Source organism: Panulirus ornatus, chromosome 50 (assembly GCF_036320965.1).
Source record: "Panulirus ornatus isolate Po-2019 chromosome 50, ASM3632096v1, whole genome shotgun sequence".
NCBI lineage: Eukaryota > Metazoa > Arthropoda > Malacostraca > Decapoda > Palinuridae > Panulirus > Panulirus ornatus.
Window position 1 is genome coordinate 3,068,425 of NC_092273.1, and position 27,800 is coordinate 3,096,224.

At 48.6% G+C, this 27,800-nt stretch overlaps 1 protein-coding gene across 2 annotated transcripts in view; it reads right to left on the minus strand.

Moving 5' to 3' along the window:
- Positions 1-27,800, minus strand: part of LOC139764492 (metabotropic glutamate receptor 8-like) — a 113,651-nt gene that overhangs the window by 19,902 nt on the left and 65,949 nt on the right. Inside the window, exons 5-9 of one of the 2 annotated variants that reach the window (XM_071691086.1) lie at positions 27,498-27,652; positions 20,632-20,859; positions 14,152-14,292; positions 10,959-11,085; positions 3,638-3,697 (exon numbers count right to left, since the gene is read on the minus strand). In XM_071691086.1, coding sequence (XP_071547187.1) covers positions 3,638-3,697; positions 10,959-11,085; positions 14,152-14,292; positions 20,632-20,859; positions 27,498-27,652 — 711 coding nt within the window. The remainder of the gene's footprint in view (positions 1-3,637; positions 3,698-10,958; positions 11,086-14,151; positions 14,293-20,631; positions 20,860-27,497; positions 27,653-27,800) is intronic. The other variant, XM_071691087.1, reaches the window with a different exon arrangement.

The window sequence follows — 27,800 nt, forward strand, 5'->3', positions numbered from 1 at the left end:
TCACCAGGTAGGTCACGGGACCTGGTGGGTCACCAGGCAGGTCACGGGACCTGGTGGGTCACCAGGCAGGTCACGGGACCTGGTGGGTCACCAGGCAGGTCACGGGACCTGGTGGGTCACCAGGCAGGTCACGGGACCTGGTAGGTCACCAGGCAGGTCACGGGACCTGGTGGGTCACCAGGCAGGTCACGGGACCTGGTGGGTCACCAGGTAGGTCACGGGACCTGGTGGGTCACCAGGCAGGTCACGGGACCTGGTGGGTCACCAGGTAGGTCACGGGACCTGGTGGGTCACCAGGCAGGTCACGGGACCTGGTAGGTCACCAGGCAGGTCACGGGACCTGGTGGGTCACCAAACACCCTCCCTGCGAAGACTGACTATCAAACAACACAACCAGTAACACTAGAACAACAATGACGTCACGGGTGTGCCAGATACCACCACTTGTGTTGCATGAAGAACACTTCAAGTGTTACTAGTGCTGAGTGTTGCATCAGCTGTACCAGGTCTGTGGGTCATGTGTTCCATGATAGTGTTCCATGGGGACAGGAGGTTGTACCAGTGTTGCAGAAAGTGTTGCAAAAGTCTGTATGTTGATCTGTACATGATGTTCACAGTGTGGGTTGTACAGGAAGTACGGCAAAGTGTACAATGGTACGTTTGATGTTCACAGTGTGGGTTGTACAGGAAGTACGGCAAAGTGTACAATGGTACGTTTGATGTTCACAGTGTGGGTTGTACAGGAAGTATGGCAAAGTGTACAATGGTACCTTCTTGTGCTGCACAGGACAGACGCATGATGTACACACTTCAGAAGAAGGATGTACATGTGATGATAAAGGATTCGCTTTGTGCAATCTGTACAGTGTACAGTTTGAAGGGAAGCTGAGTGTACAATATGACTGATATGGAACGTAGAGTTTATGTGAGGTAGAGTTTATGGAAAGTATTGCTATAAGCCAAGTCTTCAGTGCACAGTACTCCAGATGTACACTGTACAAGACTAAAGGAAAGTTTGCACTGTGCAAGACTCAGGTAGAGTCGAGATGACTCTACACAGCTCAGCAATAGTGTAGACTATACACTGCAAGATTTAAGGAGAGTATACACAGTACACTGTTCAAGTAAAGTTTAGACTGTACAAAACTGTACAAAGATCACGGACTGTACATCAGTCAGGTAGAGTCTAGGGTGTACACTACAAGAGTATGCGTGAACTCTACGTGACTCACGTAGAGTGTACACTACACCTACACTAGGAGTAAGTGTACACTACACCTACACTAGGAGTGAGTGTACACTACACCTACACTAGGAGTAAGTGTACACTACACCTACACTAGGAGTGAGTGTACACTACACCTACACTAGGAGTAAGTGTACACTACACCTACACTAGGAGTGAGTGTACACTACACCTACACTAGGAGTGAGTGTACACTACACCTACACTAGGAGTAAGTGTACACTACACCTACACTAGGAGTGAGTGTACACTACACCTACACTAGGAGTGAGTGTACACTACACCTACACTAGGAGTAAGTGTACACTACACCTACACTAGGAGTAAGTGTACAATGGGCTGTGTTGGTACGGGATAGTGGCAGATAACCCGATATGTACAGTGGAGTGTGGGGCTGTACAGGTGGATGACGGAGGTGGTGTGGGGCTGTACAGGTGGATGACGGGGGTGGTGTGGGGCTGTACAGGTGGATGAGGGAGGTGTTGTGGGGTTGCACAGGTGGATGAGGGGATGGAATGGGAGCACAGGTGGATGAGGAGTGGATGAAGATCTAGTTCAGGTGGATGACAGGCCCTCACCATATGTTAGTGGAGTACAATACAACCACAGGTTTATGTGTGTGTGTGTGTGTGTGTGTGTGTGTGTGTGTGTGTGTGTGTGTGTGCACAACCTAAAACCATATATTATTGTTTTTACTCTCTCCATCTACCCTCCTGTCCCTCATCTACCCTCCTGTCCTCATCTACCCTCCTGTCCTCATCTACCCTCCTGTCCCTCATCTACCCTCCTGTCCCTCATCTACCCTCCTGTCCCTCATCTACCCTCCTGTCCTCATCTACCCTCCTGTCCCTCATCTACCCTCCTGTCCCTCATCTACCCTCCTGTCCCTTATCTACCCTCCTGTCCCTCATCTACCCTCCTGTCCCTCATCTACCCTCCTGTCCCTCATCTACCCTCCTGTGGTCCACCCGCTGGTCCACCCGCTGGTCCACCCACTGGTCCACACACAACTCACAAATACTTTTTGTTTGTCGTCAACACAGGACAAGCTCACACTACTACACCCATCCTGTAGCGAATCTGTGTCAGGGTGTAGGCCAGCCTGTGTAGCGCTATATACACACGTCAGTACAATGTAGTGTATGTTGAAGAGTGTGTGTAGAAGTGTCCCCCCCCCCAGTCTGCACGTGTGTACCCACCTGAGTGTAGGTGTACCAACATGTGTGTGTGAACATGTGTTGCCGACGTAATAATGCAGCGGTTGTGATGTTGTTTACATCGATGTAGAGGTTGTGAGAGATGGTGTTCCACAAGGTCGTAAGTACACTGGCTCTGTGTGGATGGGTTGTGAAAGTTGTGAAAGAAGACACAGATGTTTGGCGCGGGAAGCGACTCTTAGCGAGTTGTGATTGTGAGATGTGGGTGTTGTGAGGCTTAGGGTGGGGGGAGCAGGGAGGGGGGCCCTGGTGTTACAGCGTCACAGTAGGGGATGGGGAGGGAGGGGAGGGGGGGTCCTGGTGTTACAGCGTCACAGTAGGGGATGGGGAGGGAGGGGGGGTCCTGGTGTTACAGCGTCACAGTAGGGGATGGGGAGGGAGGGGAGGGGGCCCTGGTGTTACAGCGTCACAGTAGGGGATGGGGAGGGAGGGGAGGGGGCCCTGGTGTTACAGCGTCACAGTAGGGGATGGGGAGGGAGGGGAGGGGGGGTCCTGGTGTTACAGCGTCACAGTAGGGGATGGGGAGGGGGGGCCCTGGTGTTGGTAGCGTCACGTCACAAGGTGGGGTGAGGAGGTTGTTACCTGGGGTGATGTAGTGTTCACGGTACTGAGGACCAGAGTACACCTGGGGTGAGGGCTGGGGTGAGGGCCGGGGTGAGGGCTGGGGTGAGGGCCGGGGTGACGGCTGGGGTGGCAGTCTAGGGTGAGGGCTGGGGTGAGGGCCGAGGTGAAGGCCGGGGTGAGGGCTGGGGTGAGGGCCGGGGTGAGGGCTGGGGTGAGGGCTGGGGTGAGGGCCGGGGTGACGGCTGGGGTGAGGGCCGGGGTGAGGGCTGGGGTGAGGGCTGGGGTGAGGGCCAGGGTAAGGGCTGGGGTGAGGGCCAGGGTAAGGGCTGGGGTGAGGGCCGGGGTGAGGGCTGGGGTGACGGCTGGGGTCAGGGCCGGGGTGAGGGCTGGGGTGAGGGCTAGGGTGACGGCTGGGGTCAGGGCTGGGGTGAGGGCCGGGGTGAGGGCTGGGGTCAGGGCCAGGGTGAGGGCTGGGGTGAGGGCTGGGGTGAGGGCCGGGGTGAGGGCTGGGGTGAGGGCCGGGGTGAGGGCCGGGGTGAGGGCCGGGGTGAGGGCTGGGGTGAGGGCCGGGGTGAGGGCTGGGGTGAGGGTATACAGATGGTATACAGACCTGGTCCTCCTGCGTCGGGTGTTGTGTGCCACGTGTCTCATGGTGTGTAGTCTCTCCCCGCTGCAACACACACCTGTTACACATGCGCCACACATCTGATACACCTAGCTACACCTACACCACATACCTAATACACCTGTGCCACACACCTGTTACACCCAGCTACACCTGCACCACACACTTGATACACCGTGCTACACATTGAGCACACACCTGTTACACCAAGCTACACCTGCACCACATACTTGTTACACCTATATCACACACCTGCTACACCTAGATACACCTGTACCACCCACCAGTCTAAACCTGCACCACATACCTGCTATAACTACACCACACAACCCTCTACATATCCACCACACACCTGCTACATACAGTTACACCTGTACCAGACACTTAATACACACATCTGTTACACCTAGCTATACCCTAATACCAGGTACATGCAGCTACACCTGCACCACACCTGTCCCACTCAGCTACACCCACAACACAGGCACACCCACTATCTACACCTACAACACACATCGAGCAACACACAGAATACACTGACAGAGTCCCAGAGTTGTATATTAATACAGGATACAATACTGAAGCACCAGGACTGGATCCTAGTACACCAGCAGGTCTGGCCGTGGTGTAGCCCGTGTGGAAGATACACAACATTAGAATAAAATATAATCCGAAAAATTCATCGTATTTTTTAAAATTATTTTGACCCATTTGTTAGTTGGATGAAATACCATTGTAAAGACAAATGCTAGAGTCATAACCATTTTGTAACATTCACTTTTGTTCATTTGATAATATTGATCCTCATATGTTATAACAGTGACAGTGTACTGTGTGGGTTGTCCAGTGACACACAGACACTGTTCACTGGCAGGTCAGTGAAACATGATATCCGGTGGTGCGTGGAGACCACACCCCTGGTTCGAGCCCCAGGGAATGACAGTGTTCAGCTACAGTTCAAATGACTAATTCAATTTTTACAGACATATTAAAAATTTAAAAATGAGTCCTTTATTTTGGAGTATTATAATGTTCAATCCTGTACCACGGAGGAATTACATAAAGGATTGGCGTAATTATTCTTCAATAATGTAATTAATAACTTTAATGTATATTTAAAAGTCATGCAAATATATTATAGACCTGAAATTCTTGACCATGTCATCCGATCAACTGTCAACAGAAAACGAAAAAGAGAGAAAATAAAGCTACTGAAACATTTCTAGCAATCAAAATTCACAGGACATGTTACAGCCAGCGAACACATCGCCGAAAATACACAAAGCAAAGCGGCTACAAAATTATTAACTTTATATGAATGTATAAAAGTCGTCATGCAGAAAATAATAACCAATAAAATCTTCAACTTGGTCAACTACATCTATAAACCCCGAAAAAAAAAAAAAGGGTAAGTTATGGAAAGACAGACAGCGATCAAAACACTCAGCGACCAGACGAGAGCATGTAAACAAACGAGCAGGATGGAGCCACAGGAGGTGTTGATTCCTTGCAACACCCACTGGTAACACTTGCCCCCCTCCCCCCCCCCCCCCCCCCCCCCCGGCAACGCCCTCTGAATATAAAACAAAACAAAAAAAAAAAGTCCACAATAAACCAATCTATTCACCCGTCCTCTCTGAAAAATATCGGAAAATATTTATTGTTAACACTGTGGAGATTCTGGTATATTTGTCCATGTTACACCAGATGGAGGGCAGGAGGAGAGGTTGTTTACTTCATGGCGATGGAGTGTGTTAAGCTGTACCACCATGATGGAGGAGTGCGTTAAGCTGTACCACCATGGTGGAGTGTGTTAAGCTGTACCACCATGATGGAGGAGCGTGTTAATCTGTAACCCATGATGGAGGAGTGTGTTAAGCTGCACCATCATGATGGAGGAGTGTGTTAATCTGTAACCCATGATGGAGGAGTGTGTTAAGCTGAACCCCATGATGGAGTGTGTTAAGCTGTACCACCATGATGGAGGAGTGTGTTAAGCTGTACCCCATGAAGGAGGAGTGTGTTAATCTGTAACCCATGATGGAGGAGTGAGTTAAGCTGTACATGATGGAGTGTGTTGAGCTGTTCCACATAATGAAGTGTGTTAAGCTGTATCCGTTAATGGTGGAGTGTGATAAGTTCTAACCAATGACGACGGTAGAGTGTGTTAGAGCCAGCACAACATAGTACAGTAAACGCACCTTTATAACCTTCCGTTGTTATTGTAATGGAACATATAACTCCCACTATAATAACTTTTGTGTTATATTTATCAATGTGTGATCTTTGCACTCTCACATGAGGGAGAGGTATGGCTGCACTCTCACATGAGGGAGAGGTATGGCTGCACTCTCACATGAGGGAGAGGTATGGCTGCACTCTCACATGAGGGAGAGGTATGGCTGCACTCTCACATGAGGGAGAGGTATGGCTGCACTCTCACATGAGGGAGAGGTATGGCAGCACTCTCACATGAGGGAGAGGTATGGCTGCACTCTCACATGAGGGAGAGGTATGGCTGCACTCTCACACATGAGGGAGAGGTATGGCTGCACTCTCACACATGAGGGAGAGGTATGGCTGCACTCTCACATGAGGGAGAGGTATGGCTGCACTCTCACATGAGGGAGAGGTATGGCTGCACTCTCACATGAGGGAGAGGTATGGCTGCACTCTCACATGAGGGAGAGGTATGGCTGCACTCTCACATGAGGGAGAAGTATGGCTGCACTCTCACATGAGGGAGAGGTATGGCTGCACTCTCACATGAGGGAGAGGTATGGCTGCACTCTCACATGAGGGAGAGGTATGGCTGCACTCTCACATGAGGGAGAGGTATGGCTGCACTCTCACATGAGGGAGAGGTATGGCTGCACTCTCACATGAGGGAGAGGTATGGCAGCACTCTCACATGAGGGAGAGGTATGGCTGCACTCTCACATGAGGGAGAGGTATGGCAGCACTCTCACATGAGGGAGAGGTATGGCTGCACTCTCACACATGAGGGAGAGGTATGGCAGCACTCTCACATGAGGGAGAGGTATGGCAGCACTCTCACATGAGGGAGAGGTATGGCTGCACTCTCACATGAGGGAGAGGTATGGCTGCACTCTCACATGAGGGAGAGGTATGGCAGCACTCTCACATGAGGGAGAAGTATGGCTGCACTCTCACATGAGGGAGAGGTATGGCTGCACTCTCACATGAGGGAGAGGTATGGCTGCACTCTCACATGAGGGAGAGGTATGGCTGCACTCTCACATGAGGGAGAGGTATGGCTGCACTCTCACATGAGGGAGAGGTATGGCTGCACTCTCACATGAGGGAGAGGTATGGCTGCACTCTCACATGAGGGAGAGGTATGGCTGCACTCTCACATGAGGGAGAGGTATGGCAGCACTCTCACATGAGGGAGAGGTATGGCTGCACTCTCACATGAGGGAGAGGTATGGCAGCACTCTCACATGAGGGAGAGGTATGGCTGCACTCTCACATGAGGGAGAGGTATGGCAGCACTCTCACATGAGGGAGAGGTATGGCTGCACTCTCACACATGAGGGAGAGGTATGGCAGCACTCTCACTTGAGGGAGAGGTATGGCAGCACTCTCACATGAGGGAGAGGTATGGCTGCACTCTCACATGAGGGAGAGGTATGGCTGCACTCTCACATGAGGGAGAGGTATGGCAGCACTCTCACATGAGGGAGAGGTATGGCTGCACTCTCACATGAGGGAGAGGTATGGCTGCACTCTCACATGAGGGAGAGGTATGGCTGCACTCTCACATGAGGGAGAGGTATGGCTGCACTCTCACATGAGGGAGAGGTATGGCTGCACTCTCACATGAGGGAGAGGTATGGCAGCACTCTCACATGAGGGAGAGGTATGGCTGCACTCTCACATGAGGGAGAGGTATGGCTGCACTCTCACATGAGGGAGAGGTATGGCTGCACTCTCACATGAGGGAGAGGTATGGCAGCAAAGGTCATAGTTATAACCTTCCTTCAAGAGGAACGGTCACCATGCACAACACTTGTGGTAAATATAACACACTTATCCTCGCTAAGTGTGATACACTGTGACACACTTATCCTCGCTAAGTGTGATACAGTGTGACACACTTATTCTCGCTAAGTGTGAGAGCGCCGGTGTTTCCTTCGCTATGTATTACAAGGAATGAGTGTGAGTGATTGGCTTAGTGTGTGTGTGTGTGTGTGTGTGTGTGTGTGTGTGTGTGTGTGTGTGTGTGTGTATGTATGTGTGTGTGTGTGTGTGTGTGTGTGTGTGTGTGTGTGGTGTGTGTGTCCAGGTATATAAAAACAATATGGCTCTAATATCTGGAGGGACAAAGGAATAACAAAGCAACACACACACACACATTAGGGTCAAACCAAAGTAACACAGCAGGCAAACAACACTCAAGCAAACCAGGCAAACAAAGTAATGAACGCTTCAGAAACCACACATCAAAACACCACCGAACAAACAAACAAACAATACAAAAATCAAAGGCAAACAGTAAGCAACACTCAATCCCACATCTTACATGGCAAACACAGAACACTACAACACACGACACAACACCTTCATCAACATAGAATACACGTCAAACAATATATAGATATAGACTCTATAGTGTCTATATCTCTCTCTGCACAGTGTATGTCCAGTAAATAATCGTGAAATATATTTCCTGTCGTGATAAAGGTGTGGCTACACACATCCACACTCTCCACATGTGGCTACACACATCCACACTCTCCACATGTGGCTACACACATCCACACTCTCCACATGTGGCTACACACATCCACACTCTCCACATGTGGCTACACACATCCACACTCTCCACATGTGGCTACACACATCCACACTCTCCACATGTGGCTACACACATCCACACTCTCCACATGTGGCTACACACATCCACACTCTCCACATGTGGCTACACACATCCACACTCTCCACACACCAACAATGTCTCACTCCAACACCGTGTGATTCCGTCCATATATATATATATATATATATATATATATATATATATATATATATATATATATATATATATATATATATATATATATATATATATATATTGGAAAGGATCACAATTTTTGCAAGTGATCAAGATATTCCTATGAGTCGACGGGGAAAATGAAACACGAAAAGTTCCCAAGTGCACTTTCGTGTAATAATCACATCATCAGGGGAGGCACAAGAGAGAAATATAACAATCAGTTGATATACATCGAGGGGACGAAGCTAGGACGCCATTTGGACAATCACATGTTTACCAAATGGCGTCCTAGCTTCGTCTCTTCGATGTATATCAACTGATTGTTATATTTCTCTCTTGTGCCTCCCCTGATGATGTGATTATTACACGAAAGTGCACTTGGGAACTTTTCGTGTTTCATTTTCCCCGTGGACTCATAGGAATATATATATATATATATATATATATATATATATATATATATATATATATATATATATATATATATATATATATATATATATATTGTGTCGTACATAATCATGCAACGCATGTAGATAAATATCAATGATTCAGATGATGAGTTATCAACGATGGGTCATTTGATAGAACAAAGAACAAAGCAAGGTAGATCAAACCGGTAGAACACAGAACAAAGCAGGGTAGAACTGGGAACAAAGGGATAATAAACGTGGGAAACAATAGCATAGAGAAAATAACATACATGTCTTCAGAAAGCAAAACAGTGAAGATAGAAAACGAAGAGAACGCTAACGAGAATAGAGAATATATTCACTGGCAGAGAGAACAGAGAACAGCGAACACAATGGATGCTACGAGGAGTGCAGGGTGTGTGTGTGGTGTGTGTGTGTGTGTGTGTGTGTGTGTCACCAGACACACAACACTTGTAACGCTGGACATTAAGACAATCAGTACAAAGTAAGTACTTCAAGAGAGACTTTAAAACTGCTTCCTTAAACAGTCAGCTTAAACAAACATTTGTACAGTCTACCGTTTTCTATTCTACGTAAGACATTTAAAGAACAAAAAAACATCATTAAATACATTGCAAGACACCTTAAGTTAGATGAAGTCATGGACGCAAGACACAAAACTTCAGTTTAACATTAATTGAGACAATTTAACACGATGAAGTTTGTTAACATAGAAAACAATCATGTTAAATAATATCTAATCAAACAGATGCAACACAGATGCTTACAGTGACCCAACTGCTCTACAGAATGACATAGTTAGCTCCAGTCAGCTCCTGATTGGTTAGTACACAACATTAGCCAATCAATAAGTTAATTAGTGCTCTCATCTACAGGAACCTTCGAGAACATCCTAATGAGTCAGGAAATAATTAGAACACGATAATACCTGCCACTAAAGGTTCCAAACACGACAGACGGACGTGGAGGTACTGGGAGTAATGGAAGATGTTCAGTGTGAACATATACACAACATGACAGTATCATGAACATCATATAACAATTAAAGTGTCATGAAGAAGAAAGAACAGACAGGACATCTTAGTAGAACAATCAAAGAACAAAAGACAAACATGTGTTAGTCACAATGGATCAATAAAGAGCCTTACTTGACCATCATTAAATGTGTCATATTCTAATGTAAGATCTGCCATCATGCAAGACACATCTCATCACCAGTCACTACCATGTCCAGTAAGATCCGCAGCTCCTGGTGGAGAATATTGCAACCAGCCATTACCTGGGACACTCAGGCCGTGGGATTCAAAAGTGGGACTCAGAGAGACGGCCAAGTTTACCATAACTCTGGACCCAGAGCGACACCAGACGGCAAGGTAAACACGAGACGAGAGCCTGCAGCCTCTCCGGCAGAACGGCATGTAAACACAGGAGAATGGGGGGATGGGCTCCTGACTGAGCAACAGGTGCAAACATTAGACCAGAGGAAGATGGCCTCTCACCTAGAGACACAAGAGATGCAAACAAGAGGGAGGACTCTAAATAGGTAATGTAAATCTGGGGAACTAAGACGCCTCACCTTGGCTCGGAGGTAAACATAGCGAGGGAGAGAGAGGGAGACATCCACAGGGAACAGTGACCCAGCATGAGAGGAACCCTTGCGTCGGGGTGACACATGAACAACACCAGGACCTTCCCTGCAGAAGGCAACACCAACAGACGGACGATCTGTCCTCAACATGCAGACACAACGGACGGACTTCGTCAGAAGCTGACGTCAACGGAGGAGGAGGATCCCTCATGACGACGTCCACGACATGAGTGTACAGCTGGACGGAGGAGGAGGAGGTCTTACCTCTCACTCCAGCTGCCGATGAGGACGTAATCATACGAGTTCTCGCTGATCTGCTGGTACTGGTAGATGAAGTAGCTGCCAGGGGCGTCCCCGTCCAGGTTGAACTTCACCTCCCGCCCCTGCTGCCCTGTGGGAGAGTCAGGGAGAGGAGTGAGAGTCATGGGAGGGGGCAAGGAAAAATGATGGAGGTCCCGGGAAGAGGAGGAGGAGGGAGTGAGAGCTATGGCAAAACAAATGACAGCTGACACAGAGGTGGGTGTTTGTGGCAAGAGAATGAGGGGAGAGTTAGTGAGAGAACCATCATGAATGAGAGATAGAGAGACTGTGATGAGTGAGACAACACTGTCAGTAGAGGAAGAGGGCGTCTGACGAGGTCATCTGCTGGAGGAGAGCAACAGCAGCCTCACATCCTGACCCATGTGGATGAAGACATGATACACTTAATACCTCAGCCTTGGGATACACTTAATACCTCAGTCTTTGGATACACTTAATACCTCAGTCTTGGGATACACTTAATACCTCAGTCTTTGGATACAATTAATACCTCAGTCTTGGGATACACTCTTATTTGTACACTGGGATACACATGTTGTCTCACACTGAGACTCACATGTTGTCTCAGCACCTGACACCTCCAGCTAACCCATCTTGTGACCCCTCGCCTCAGACAGCCATACCATGACCCAGCTCCTGGCTGGTCTCTGCTTCCCTCACATTCTACACACTATTATGCTTCAGTGCCTCACGCCAACATCCGGATCCCGGAATTTTACTGTATACGATAAATATGATCTATTCTGAGAGTTTACGGGGAATATTCTCTTCTTATATAAGTATGGAGAAACTTCACTTCTCAGGCCTTTAAAATACTTTGTTTTAATTATGGAAAATATTCTTTTCGTGGTCGTGAAGGAAAGTGAAACAGCGCGTTTACGATGACGTGATTCGCTTGACTGCAGGTGAATAGCGGATTCAAAGGGTTAAAGACTCACAACAGGTCATGTTATTCTTGCTTGATAATATTCTGGCTCGTAAATGTTGTTTTATTTAATTCATACAAGAATACAGCTAGAAACATTCAATGATTATATATATAAAAGCCATATTCTTCACCACAAAACATTGGCTTCAACAGTTCCAGATAGAGAAACTTTCGTGATCTTTTCATACAGAAAAAAGTTGTGAAAAACCACGTTTAAAAAGATTACATTTTTTCGTCATGAAATGACATTATAGCCAACTGGTCCTGGAGGCGACACGCGCGTCCAGTAAGTCTTCCCCTACAGTGCCTTCCTCCTGAGTCCTCCCCCTTAAGATCGTCCTCAAGGTCAACCTTCACCGTCTCTTTCTTCCTCACGTCCACTCTAAGATCCTCTCCTTCCAACACTTTGGTCTTTCTTCATCCTCAGTTTCCGCTCCTTCACTCGCTTATCATTCTGGCATTCTTTCATTTTCTTTCACATAAACTGATGCCATGGTTCCTTCATTCACATGAATCACTGATCCTACCATCCTTGTACCTCTTCCTCATCCTTCTCTCCCCACCCACACCCCTAACCCTACCATGCTAGGGACATTATACCCCTCCCACAACCCTACCAACAACTCCTACCACAATCCATGCATGACCCAGGTCAGCGCCGGGTCACCAGCATCACAACCTGTCCTCTCCTTGGACGTCCTCCCTCACGAAGAACACCGTCAGTAGCTCCTCCTCCTGCATCACCACACACACTTTCCTTCACAACGAGAAGGATCATGGGAGGTAGCTAACATCCTTCCACCTTCCTCTAACTCTCTCAGTGTGAGCTGAGAGTGTGCCTGGTTCTGAGTGTGAGCTGAGAGTGTGCCTGGTTCTGAGTGTGACCTGAGAGTGTGCCTGGTTCCGAGTGTGAGCTGAGAGTGTGCCTGGTTCCGAGTGTGAGGTGAGAGTGTGCCTGGTTCTGAGTGTGAGCTGAGAGTGTGCCTGGTTCTGAGTGTGAGCTGAGAGTGTGCCTGGTTCCGAGTGTGAGCTGAGAGTGTGCCTGGTTCTGAGTGTGAGCTAAGGGAGTGCCTGGTTCTGAGTGTGAGCTGAGAGTGTGCCTGGTTCTGAGTGTGAGCTAAGAGAGTGCCTGGTTCTAAGAGTGAGCTGAGAGTGTGCCTGGTTCTGAGTGTGAGCTGAGACCATGATGGCTTCGCCTGGTTGTTTCCTGCCCCTGGTAACCCCTGACTGGACCAGTAGGAGGGTCGGTCCCCCTCCCAGCTGGGGCTCTCAAGGTAGATCTTAACATCTTCAAGGTTGAGTCACTCAACACACGGCTCCTGTCTGCTCTGTGCACTGTGAGGGCAACATAACTGAGGCAGATCACAACATTATCATCATAACTGAGGCAGATCGCAACATTATCATCATAACTGAGGCAGATCACAACATTATCATCATAACTGAGGCAGATCACAACATTATCATCATAACTGAGGCAGATCACAACATTATCATCATAACTGAGGCAGATCACAACATTATCATCATAACTGAGGCAGATCACAACATTATCATCATAACTGAGGCAGATCGCAACATTATCATCATAACTGAGGCAGATCACAACATTATCATCATAACTGAGGCAGATCACAACATTATCATCATAACTGAGGCAGATCACAACATTATCATCATAACTGAGGCAGATCACAACATTATCATCATTATCCGTAAATATATATTCGTCAACATTACTCCTTCTCATAGGACGAGTGTTTGTGATATTCACAATGTTAAAATAAGATCCTGGAAATAAAAACATTTTACATGACCGATAAGGGACTGTGTGACACAGGGGGTAAGTCTAGTACAACAGCTGACCTGTACCTTACAGCAAATGACCTGTAACTACATACAATACTTGACCTGTAACTACATACAATACTTGACCTGTAACTACATACAATACTTGACCTGTAACTACATACAATACTTGAGCCTGTAACTACATTCAATGCTTGACCTGTAACTACACTCAATATCTAACTTGTAACTTTAAAGAATAACTTTTTAAACTGTGGGGTAAAACGTGTTGTGATTATCACAACACAAAGTATGATGAAGACAGCAAGAATTAAATGGCAAAATACTATATAAAAAACGAGATATATCAGGATCAAGATATCAGGTTGAGGATATCGTGTGGGTGGGTGTGTGACGTACCGATGAAGGAGACGTTCCTTATGTAGTGCAACATATCCAGACCAGACGGGGCTGGCAGGACTGCCGGACACAGGGTCAGGTCACCACACTTGTCCATCAGCAGGTTGTGGAGACCCCAGGCCAGCGCGTACACTGCGTCCACTGCACACCACACCACACAGACCACCATGGGAGAAACACAAACACAATACATTACAGTCAGTAGTTGTGTTACAGGAAACTGTATTCTGAAGAGATACAGGGAACTGTATTCTGGAGTGATACAAGGAACTGTGTTCTGAAGAGATAGAAGGAACTGTATTGTGGAAGGTTAAGGAGAGAGACATACACACAATATTAATCTTAATCACTCTAAAACACCATCATACACTCTGGTAAACACCATCATACACTCTGATATACTAGTAAACACTATCATACACTCTGATATACTGACACGTTCACATACACTGTGCCTTGTGTTATGTGGGTGGGTGAGGGCGAGCATCACGCTCACACACTCTATCGTTCACTCTGAAACAGTGTTGCACTCTGGCAGATCCGGCCCACTGGGGAGGAAGGATACACAGTGGCAGGAGCAGCGTCCACGTCAAACGGTCGCAGGACTGAAGGATGGCAGGAGCTGGTGTGAAGGAAGGCCTCTGACACGTAAACATCTTAAGACGAGGTGGATTATCCAGTGTGGATAAAGATATCCACCTCCTCCTCTCCTGGTGGATCTAGAGTGGATAAAAATAGCCACTCACATCCCTGAGTTGAGTCAGTTGCGTGCTAGTGGTACCATCCCACTGGAAATACGTACCATATACACAGAGTCTGCTGTATGAGAGGGACTTAGGTCCGCTTACACGAAGTCCATTGAGCGCAGTGGCTCAGTGAAGCAGTAGTGAAGATAGTAGTGTGTGGGTGAGGCCAGCGCTCATCCAGTGAGGCCCAGGGCTCACTCCATGCCAGACCTCCCTGTGTAGAAGGATGTGTGCGTTTTATAACCACACACACACACACACACACACACACACACACAGGGTGTGTGCACTACACAGAGTGGGAGGTCACTGCCACATCGTGTGGGAGGAGCCAACACCACCCACAGTGTTGAGGACAACATCCTAACCTGACGAGGCAACTGAGACAGAAGAAAAACACGTATGATACGAGAGGCAAGATGTGTGTGTGGGGGGGGGGGAGCCACACATGAGGGCCAGAGAGGGCCACAAGACACACATGAGGGCCAGGGAGAGCCACAAGCCACACATGAGGGCCAGGGAGGGCCGCAAGGTGCACATGAGGGCCAGGGAGGGCCCTAAGCCACACATGAGGGCCAGGGAGGGCCACACATGAGGGCCACACAGAAGGTGTCGAAGTGAGAGACACTTGTTAATCACAGTGGTGGAGGTCTGGCCACCAAGACCCCCCCCCTCCCCCCTTCTGGCCACTCCAACAAGTTGCGTCTGGCGAACTTTGGTGGAGTTCAGGACTTCACCCAGAGTGCGGGTGGGTGGGGAGAGGCAGTGGGGAGCCGGGAGAGGCAGTGAGGGGCGGGGAGAGGCAGTGAGGGGCGGAGAGAGGCAGTGAGGGGCGGTGAGAGGCAGTGAGGGGCGGGGGGGGGGGGAGTAACAGGTGAGAGCTCTCACTGTCATAAAGTAAAAGATGGACACGTGAGATATGAGGTCCCTCACTTCCCTCTCCCTCTTCATCATCCCTCCCTCTCCCTTACCTCTCACTCTCCCTTACCTCTCCCTCTTCGTTATCTCTCACTCTCCCTTACCTCTCCCTCTCCCTTACCTCTCACTCTCCCTTACCTCTCACTCTCCCTTACCTCTCCCTGGCACTACGTGGTAGCCGTACCATGTGACAAAATGTTGCCGTAGATGCTCGTAGGTAGGTAGGTAGGTAGGTAGGTAGGTAGAGAGGTAGGTAGGGAGGTAGGTAGGGAGGTAGGTAGGGAGGTAGGTAGGTAGGTAGGTAGGTAGGTAGAGAGGTAGGTAGGGAGGTAGGTAGGGAGGTAGGTAGGGAGGTAGGTAGGTAGGTAGGTAGAGAGGTAGGTAGGGAGGTAGGTAGGGAGGTAGGTAGGGAGGGAGGTAGGTAGGGAGGTAGGTAGGGAGGTAGGTAGGGAGGTAGGTAGGGAGATAATTACTCTCTCTCTCTCCCTCCATCACCACCTCTCCCTCCCTCCTCCGCGCCCCCCCCCCCCTCACGTCTCAACACTTTTCTTGAGTTTTTCCTCAGCTGGTGAAGCCAAGTGTTGCTTTATGTTGCGAGTGCGGCCGCCGGTGTTGCCTTGTGTTGTTGGTGTTGCCGCCAGTGTTGCCACGTGCCGCCGCCAGTGTTGCCACGTGTCGCCAATGTTGCCACGTGTCGCCGCCAGTGTTGCCGCCTTGTGTTAGCAGGAGAGTGTTGCTCGAGGGTGAAGGGTTTCATGAGTACATCTGCATCAGTGTAGCAGTACACTTGGCGAGGGAGTGTAACCTGTGCTCTGTGTACTCTCCCTGGCTCTCCCGTGCAGCAGGGAGAGCCAGGGAGAGCGTCAGGTTATCGGAACATCACAAGTAAACAACCACTTCCCCCCCCCCGGGGGGGGAGGCACAGCAGCACCCAGCTCTGGCGCAATACGACCATCATCACATAGTAATACGACCATCATCACATAGTAATACGACCAGCATCACATAGTAATACGACCATCATCACATAGTAATACGACCAGCATCACATAGTAATACGACCATCATCACATAGTAATACGACCATCATCACATAGTAATACGACCATCATCACATAGTAATACGACCAGCATCACATAGTAATACGACCAGCATCACATAGTAATACGACCAGCATCACATAGTAATACGACCATCATCACATAGTAATACGACCATCATCACATAGTAATACGACCAGCATCACATAGTAATACGACCAGCATCACATAGTAATACGACCAGCATCACATAGTAATACGACCAGCATCACATAGTAATACGACCATCATCACATAGTAATACGACCATCATCACATAGTAATACGACCAGCATCACATAGTAATACGACCATCATCACATAGTAATACGACCAGCATCACATAGTAATACGACCAGCATCACATAGTAATACGACCAGCATCACATAGTAATACGACCAGCATCACATAGTAATACGACCAGCATCACATAGTAATACGACCAGCATCACATAGTAATACGACCAGCATCACATAGTAATACGACCATCATCACATAGTAATACGACCAGCATCACATAGTAATACGACCATCATCACATAGTAATACGGCCATCATCACATAGTAATACGACCAGCATCACATAGTAATACGACCAGCATCACATAGTAATACGACCAGCATCACATAGTAATACGACCAGCATCACATAGTAATACGACCAGCATCACATAGTAATACGACCAGCATCACATAGTAATACGACCAGCATCACATAGTAATACGACCAGCATCACATAGTAATACGACCAGCATCACATAGTAATACGACCAGCATCACATAGTAATACGACCAGCATCACATAGTAATACGACCAGCATCACATAGTAATACGGCCAGCATCACATAGTAATACGGCCAGCATCACATAGTAATACGACCATCATCACATAGTAATACGGCCAGCATCACATAGTAATACGACCAGCATCACATAGTAATACGACCATCATCACATAGTAATACGGCCAGCATCACATAGTAATACGACCAGCATCACATAGTAATACGACCAGCATCACATAGTAATACGACCATCATCACATAGTAATACGACCATCATCACATAGTAATACGACCAGCATCACATAGTAATACGACCAGCATCACATAGTAATACGACCAGCATCACATAGTAATACGACCAGCATCACATAGTAATACGACCAGCATCACATAGCAATACGACCAGCATCACATAGTAATACGACCATCATCACATAGTAATACGACCATCATCACATAGTAATACGACCAGCATCACATAGTAATACGACCAGCATCACATAGTAATACGACCATCATCACATAGTAATACGACCAGCATCACATAGTAATACGACCAGCATCACATAGTAATACGACCAGCATCACATAGTAATACGACCAGCATCACATAGTAATACGGCCAGCATCACATAGTAATACGACCAGCATCACATAGTAATACGACCATCATCACATAGTAATACGGCCATCATCACATAGTAATACGACCAGCATCACATAGTAATACGACCAGCATCACATAGTAATACGACCAGCATCACATAGTAATACGGCCAGCATCACATAGTAATACGACCAGCATCACATAGTAATACGACCAGCATCACATAGTAATACGACCAGCATCACATAGTAATACGACCAGCATCACATAGTAATACGACCATCATCACATAGTAATACGACCAGCATCACATAGTAATACGACCAGCATCACATAGTAATACGACCAGCATCACATAGTAATACGACCAGCATCACATAGTAATACGACCATCATCACATAGGAAATACGGCTCAGGTCACACGGATAATCCTCGTGGGATGAGACGGGAAGAATACGGGTGAGATCAGACAGAAAATGTAGCTCAGCTCAAAAAAAAATACGTTTGAGATTACATTAAGAAAATGGCTGAGATCATGGAAAGATACGACTAAGATCACATGAGAAATGTGGCTGAGATAACAATGGAGATCAGAGGAAGGAAGGACAGGTCGAGATTAGTGGAGAAAATCCTTGATTCGGATCACAGAATATATCTCACAAAAATAACAAGAAAACAGAGACGAGATTTCACAAGAGACAGTGTTATCTCAGAGGTGAAGCAAGATCATGTTGATCATCCGAGTGTTATCATACAGGAAACAAAGCTAAGATCACATCAGGAGAAGCTAACACTAACTCCATCACCACACACGATACAGAATGCAAGGTGGAAAAACCATGTTTCATGGTGGTTAACAGCCATTACACGAGGATGAACCGTTGTGACGCCATTACACGAGGATGAACCGTTGTGACGCCATTACACGAGGATGAGCCGTTGTGACGCCATTACACGAGGATGAGCCGTTATGACGCCATACACGAGGATGAGCCGTTGTGACGCCATTACACGAGGATGAGCCGTTACCTCCTCCTATAACCTTGCCATCTTCAAGTCCTGATGATAAACACCTGAGCAGCAGATAGCTAATCCTTCCTCACTTTCTTATCATGATAACCTTGTCTGTCATCCCAGGTGGTCATGATGGGACACGGGCACGCCCTTGCACCGTCAGCTGATACAGAGATAAAACCAGATGACTGAGCTGGGAGGGGCATCAAGTTAGGTCCCCCTCCAGGAAGATCACATGATAACAAGCCACCATATACATGATAACAAGCTACCATATACATGATAACAAGCCACCATATACATGATAACAAGCTACCATATACATGATAACAAGCCACCATATACATGATAACAAGCTACCATATACATGATAACAAGCCACCATATACATGATAACAAGCTACCATATACATGATAACAAGGCACCATATACATGATAACAAGCTACCATATACATGATAACAAGGCACCATATACATGATAACAAGCTACCATATACATGATAACAAGGCACCATATACATGATAACAAGCTACCATATACATGATAACAATAATGGTGGTCAGGTCTTCCCTAGGGAACCCACACACTCGGGTCAACGGTGGCTGGGAGGACCAGACCTGTGTAGGGCAGATATACTGTGCGACCATGGTGGTGGCAGGGGCCCGGTGGCAGGGGAGAAGGTGGCAGGGGCCTGGTGGCAGGGGAGAGGGTGGCAGGGGCCTGGTGGCAGGGGAGAGGGTGGCAGGGGCGTGTTGGGTAGGGTACGGAGTGAGGGGGAAGGTGTGAGGGAAGAATGGTGTTTGGGGCAAACTTTTCTTCCGAGAACATGTTGTTCGAGTGTACGTACACCACGTGTGTGTGTGAGTGTGTGTGTGTGTGTGTGTGTGTGTGTGTGTGTGTGTGTGTGTGTGTGTGTGTGTGTGTGTGTGTGTGTTGCTATCATTAATTTTCTTCATACAACAATATGAGTTGTAGACAACAATACAAACATGTCTAGAATACCTGGCCGCACACACACACACACACACACACACACACACACACACACACACACACACACACACCACACACACACACACACATGGTAATCCTAACATAATGGAAACACTCTCAAACACACTAAATTCATCACATATCACATCAATCACATATTCACATCACATCAGATCACATCACATCCACCAGACCAGTGGCCACATATCCACCTGATGTACACATGTATGTACGACACACAGGCTGGCGGCTCGTACGGTAAGACAGGAAGACGTCTGCCGGCACAATAAGAGGCAGCAGAGTGGTGTACGAGTGCCGGCAGGACTTACCGACGAAGGGAACGAGTCCCTCCTGCTCGTGGGTGATGGTCTCGCCCCCAGTGCAGGCGCGGCGACCTGGGGGAAGAGGGTCCCTGAAGGTGCAGTTGAAGTGCTGCGTCCAGAACTCCTTGAACCAGACATTGCGACAGTTCCTCTCCTGGCCTTCCCCTGGACCATCCACGGCGCACGGCTTCCCTCGCTCCCGGGGACGCAGCGCTCGCAGGTACGTGTCGAACCCTGGGGTAGGAGGAAGGAAGGGCCTTACTTACTGCACCATCAAGAGAAACAGATGACACTACCTCACACTACCTTAATGGCTCGGCTCCCCCTGCTGGTCACCAGACGCAGGGTACAACATCTTGAGACCTACCCTGCCGTCATGATCATAACTTTGTCTCACTATTGATCAATCATACGATAATGACCTTGATCTCTCGTCTCACTGTTGATCAATCATACGATAATGACCTTGATCTCTCGTCTCACTATTGATCAATCATACGATAATGACCTTGATCTCTCGTCTCACTATTGATCAATCATACGATAATGACCTTGATCTCTCATGATGTCCTCTCACAATCCTTGTTAGAGCTGTTCTCATAACATCAGGCAAGGAAGAATGAGTAGTGGGTGTGCTGGTCAGGGTGTGTGTGTGTGTGTGTGTGTGTGTGTGTGTGTGTGTGTGGGAGAGAGGTGTTATAAGTGAGGTGTGTGTGTGTGGGAGAGAAATGTTATTAGTTGAGGTGTGTGGGTGGAGGATGTTGTATGTGAGGTATGTGTGTGAGTGTGGGAGGAGCATGTTGAAGGCAGGAACATGACAGAGGTAGGGAGCTCTAAGCTTGAAGGGGATGGACAGTGCCACTCTCTAGGTGGTGTCAGAGGTGAACACTTCTGCTTCTGTACCACAACACAGGCACGTGTGTGGCTGGCTCTGTGAGGAGGTCACCAACAAAGCGTACAAGCGAAGCAACAAATACAACGTTACAAGTGCTCTGACAGCCTTCACAAACAGCTCTGACAGCTTCACAGACAGACGGACACCTGTTACATGTGCACGAGACACTCTGTGTGCCACACTCCACACTACTCACAGAGGACAGATCCACTGTGGGGTTGTGAAGCCTCCCGTCTGTGGTCGTGGTGGGGCGCATATCGAGTGGGTAAAGAATGGCCCAGGTCGTGATGTTGCAAGAGTCATGAACGGAGGAACGACAAGACATGACGACACTGGGAAGATATGGTGGCGTGGCGCTGTCACCAGAGACTCGCTGTACACGACGTGAACACACAGACTGGGTAACGTTAGGGTCTGTGATAGCCGGGGGGGTAAGACTTGACCATCAGGGATCAGACGAAAGGCCAGGCCATCATGCTCAAGGGTCGTATCGTCGTGTTCAAGGGTCGCACCGTCGTGCTCAAGGGTCGTACCGTCATGCTCAAGGGTCGTACCGTCGTGCTCAAGGGGTCGTACCGTCGTGCTCAAAGGCTTACATTAAGGTCACGTTAGAGCGATGTGTGACGCATGAAGCACGTGACCCATCACACGTAAACAGACTCTTACCGTTTTAAGGAAGACACAGCCCAGCTTGGGGTACACCAGGACTGCCTACCTTCACCGCCACTGTTTGGTGCACTGTATACAGTATACTACACAGTATACTATACAGTATACTACACACTCCAAGCTAGTCACGAAATGACGCTAAGATCCGAGGAAAACGTGGAGCTCTTACGTCACTGCGATAGAAAACGGAGACCGTCGGCCTTATATACAAATGCTAATGCTTTGTTTACAGTGAGGCTATGTACACAGGAGGCTCTTGTGTTTGCTATGATACGATGTGATAAGAATGGTATACGATCCTGCTTAATATTACGGGAGGACGATGGTAGACAGCAACTGCTAGTGATAAATGTTTTTTTTCTCATGTTTAAGCGGAGGAGAATGCAAGGAGAGAGTTACGTGCACACTAGACGAGAGATAAATCAGTTTTAATGATGACCGTTGATAAGGGATGACTGGTGACTGTTAACGAAGGAAACAGGAAACAGAAAGGCAGATTTCGTGGACAAAACACGAGGGAATCTGCCTCACTCACTCTCAATCAGAGGTTAAACTATTGTATTGCGTCTGTTTCATTTGTTGTTTGATTTACGACATAGTTTATTAGAAATATATTTATTGTGGCACAAGAACTGAAACAAGAGAGAGAGATGATGGTCTCCCTGACCTGAAACACCTGCTTCACGGACCTCACCTTCGCTAAGTTGATTCACAACGAAATGGGACTTGTATCTCCCGGTGTCGGGCCGTCAGGCAGGGACACAGCAGTGAAGTGAAAACTAAAATAACTTTGTGATGATCTTCCTCAAGAGATGGTTATCGTCTTGATCCACACGGTAATGGTGACCTCAGAGATGCACCAGTATAGATAGAGTGATAGTAATTTATGAAGGGAAGACTGAGTCCTACATCGGGTCAGATCATACCCAGAGCTGGCTCACAAGCCTCACCAGAGCCACGTCCTCTACATGTGGGGCTCCCAACGCGCTCCGCCTCCTCTCACGCCGTTAATCTCCCGGTCCTATATAACTGGTTCCCTCAACAAATCATGCCATCACATACAAATCTCTACCACTCGTCCACCATCAACCTCTGATATGCTGCCACGCACCCCATCTCTCTCTCTCTCTCTCTCTCTCTCTCTCTCTCTCTCTCTCTCTCTCTCTCTCTCTCTCTCTCTCTCTCTCTCTCATGACGCCTGAGTCTGGCTAGGTAGTAGCTCAGTATCCCTCCCTCTCCACAATCTGTTCGTTCTCTTCCCTCCCTGTGTTCCCTCATTCTTATCCCCTCATTCGCCTCATACCCTCTGCTTGTCGATCTTCTGGTTTAACTTCCCCTAACATTACTCCACCTTTCTCCTCATTTATGTGAGTTATTCTTTACCCTGTGTTATCATCACGTTCGTCCCGTGCCTCCACCCTCATTATCATGCTTTGTTCCATCCCCTACTTACTACTCTGGGTCCTCATGTTAAGTCAAGGGTTCACAAGTGGCCCAAGCATTCCACGCCGCTACACATCTCCTTAATTGCTAATTTGGCCGACTAATTAGAAGCCTCAGGTGAGAAGTCCGTCTCCATTCACACCTGGATTCAACCACACAAAATACCTCCACTGTAGCAGATCAATACTCATGCCACCACCACCACTGGCTACACTCACAGTGGCCTCCCCACTGGCTGTATTCTCATGCCATCCCCACTGGCTACAAACCACAGACCCTCCCGTTCAGCGTCCCTCTAACTCTCACCGCCAACTCTCCCCCTGCCTCTCACCGCCAAAACCTCCCTCTGCCTCTCACCGCCAACTCTCCCCCTGCCTCTCACCGCCAACTCTCCCCCTACCTCTCACCGCCAACTCTCCCACCGCCAACTCTCCCCCTACCTCTCACCGCCAACTCTCCCCCTACCTCTCACCGCCAACTCTCCCACCGCCAACTCTCCTACCGCCAACTCTCCCCTACCTCTCACCGCCAACTCTCCCCCTGCCTCTCACCGCCAACTCTCCCCCTACCTCTCACCGCCAACTCTCCCACCGCCAACTCTCACCCTACCTCTCACCGCCAACTCTCCCCCTACCTCTCACCGCCAACTCTCCCACCGCCAACTCTCCCCCTGCCTCTCACCGCCAACTCTCCCACCGCCAACCTTCTAGACCATTACTCGCCAAATCCTTCAAGTGCGCTTGACCAACGTCCATCACACACATCCACCGTGCACACACAACCCACACACACATACACCGTGCACACACAGTCCATCACACAACCTACACACACAACCCACACACAACCCACACACATCCCACACACACAACCCACACACACAACCCACACACAACCCACACACACAACCCACACACAACCCACACACAACCCACACACAACCCACACACAACCCACACACACAACCCACACACAACCCACACACACAACCCACATACAACCCACACACAACCCAGACACAACCTACACACACAACCCACATACAACCCACACACAACCCACACACACAACCCACACACACAACCCACACACACAACCCACACACACAACCCAGACACAACCCACACACAACCCACATACAACCCCACCATCGTATACCAAACACTTGTCTCTGATTATTCTCGTCACTTCACTTTCCTCTGACTTTTTACTTCTCTTCCTTGGCTCCAGCGCTCCTAGACAGATCCCTCTCTTACTCCCTCTACCCCTACCCCCCCACACTGTCTCTCACTCTCTCACTCTCCTTGTGGCTCTCTTCTCCCCTCTCACCCTCCACAGACAAGCCTTCCCCTCACTCACCTCGCACACTCACTATCGTCTCTGTCTCATGTTTTCTGTCTCCTGCTCTTTGTCTCATGTAACCTCTAACCCATGTGTTCTCTACCTCCTGTTTTCTAACTGCTGTGTTCTCTAACTGCTCTGTTCTCTGACTCTTGTGTTCTCTACCTTGTGCGTTCTCAAGCCCTGTGTTTAGTTAAGTTATCCAATTTACTAACATTCATTTCCCCAGTTACTGGTAATCTGTTACTGTGTAGTTAATGATACACGAACAGTATTGTATACATCATTAACAAGAAGGTTAATATTTCCGGATATTTTGTTAAATTCTTCGTCGTAATGTTGTCTGACCCAAAGTCTGGAGTGATAGATGGTATTTATCTATCGTTGTGGTATGTTACGTGATGTCTTCTGACTGACATCACTTCTATCTGCTCTCTATGTCTATCTTTATCTCCCCACCTCCCTCCCTATCTTTATCACCCCACCTCCCTCCCTATCTTTACCTCCCCACCTCCTCCCTCCCTATCTTAATCACCCCACCTCCCTCCCTATCTTTATCACCCCACCTCCCTCCCTATCTTTACCTCCCCACCTCCTCCCTCCCTATCTTTATCTCCCCACCACCTCCCTCCCTCCCCATCTTTATCTCCCCTGATCCTCCATATCCTGCTGGGATCCGCTGTGAGATGATGTCGATATTTCCAGTAAGACGTGTGAGCAACGTGCGGGTCCAGTACACGTAAGCGTCACCGCTCGTGGCATAACTACAGTAAATACGCCTTAATGGAATCTGCTTTAAACTTGAAGCACCAGCGACCTCCAGTCCTTCATGCATGTGGTCATGAGGCAAGGTTGTGCATGTGGTCATGAGGCAAGGCTGTGCATGTGGTCATGAGGCAAGGCTGTGCATGTGATCATGAGGGAAGGTTGTGCATGTGGTCATGAGGGAAGGCTGTGCATGTGGTCATGAGGCAAGGCTGTGCATGTGATCATGAGGGAAGGTTGTGCATGTGGTCATGAGGCAAGGCTGTGCATGTGGTCATGAGGCAAGGCTGTGCATGTGATCATGAGGGAAGGTTGTGCATGTGGTCATGAGGGAAGGCTGTGCATGTGGTCATGAGGCAAGGCTGTGCATGTGATCATGAGGGAAGGTTGTGCATGTGGTCATGAGGCAAGGCTGTGCATGTGGTCATGAGGCAAGGCTGTGCATGTGATCATGAGGGAAGGTTGTGCATGTGGTCATGAGGGAAGGCTGTGCATGTGGTCATGAGGCAAGGTTGTGCATGTGGTCATGAGGCAAGGTTGTGCATGTGGTCATGAGGCAAGGCTGTGCATGTGGTCATGAGGCAAGGTTGTGCATGTGGTCATGAGGCAAGGCTGTGCATGTGGTCATGAGGCAAGGTTGTGCATGTGGTCATGAGGCAAGGTTGTGCATGTGGTCATGAGGCAAGGCTGTGCATGTGGTCATGAGGCAAGGTTGTGCATGTGGTCATGAGGCAAGGCTGCGCATGTGGTCATGAGGCAAGGTTGTGCATGTGGTCATGAGGCAAGGCTGTGCATGTGGTCATGAGGCAAGGCTGTGCATGTGGTCATGAGGCAAGGCTGTGCATGTGGTCATGAGGCAAGGTTGTGCATGTGGTCATGAGGCAAGGCTGTGCATGTGGTCATGAGGCAAGGTTGTGCATGTGGTCATGAGGCAAGGCTGTGCATGTGGTCATGAGGCAAGCTGTGCATGTGGTCATGAGGCAAGGTTGTGCATGTGGTCATGAGGCAAGCTGTGCATGTGGTCATGAGGCAAGGTTGTGCATGTTAAGTTCTGCCAGAGTCAGGCACATCACTACCGTCATGCACCAGGTACACACATCACCTGGTCACTGCAGGTAAACCTGATGTTTACGGTCTACAGTTTACAATGTTCCACACATTACATGGCAACGCTGCAGGATATGTTGCCCTCTACCTCGTGTTCTACATGTTTCATGTGTTCTCTGTTCTGTATGTTCTCTAGCTCGTGTGATCTCTGTTCTGTATGTTCTCTAGCTCGTGTGCTCTATGTTCTGTATGTTCTCTAGCTCGTGTGTTCTGTTCTGATATTCTCTAGCTCATGTGTTCTCCACCAAAGGTGTTCTCTACGTACTGTATTTCGTTTGTTCTATGTCTCGTGTTCTCTGGCTCTTCCTTGCTCACCATCATACACTCCACTCGTCTTGTCTCACTCTCCCTTCTCCCCCCTCTCTCTCTTCCTCTCCCCACCTCCCTCATACCCCAGCCACTCCCCACTGCCTCCTCACCCCAGTCTCCCTCCGTCAGATCTCGCCCCTGGCCTCTCTATTACTCTCCCCTCGTTTTATCGTTCACCCCATTTACTCTCCCCCATATCAACTTGCCTGCCTCATCACACCTCACCCACTTGCTCTGTTCTCTCCCCTCCGAGATGTACTCCCATTCTCCCCCGAGTTATCTCCCAGCCTTGTGCCCAGTCCTCCCCCGCCACCGTGTGAGCAGGACTCGCGTCCTTCCTTACCTTGTAGCGACGACCTCTGCGGCAGGATTGTGATGGCGCCAAGGGCGGCTTCCTCCTGGTCTCTGACGGGGTGGATCTTGGCGCCCCACGAGTCGCTCCCCACCCACAGGAACTGGCCAACCTTGCCGGCCTTGACCGCTGCGGCCAAGAGCCTCCTGCAGGAGGAGGGAGAGAGAGAGAAGGTGCGGTCAGGTCCTGCAGGAATGGTGAGGGGATCATGAGGTAATGATGAGGGATCATGAGACACAGTACAGGAAGTCATGAGGTTCTCATGAAGGCACTGTGGTGTACAGGTGAGGATGT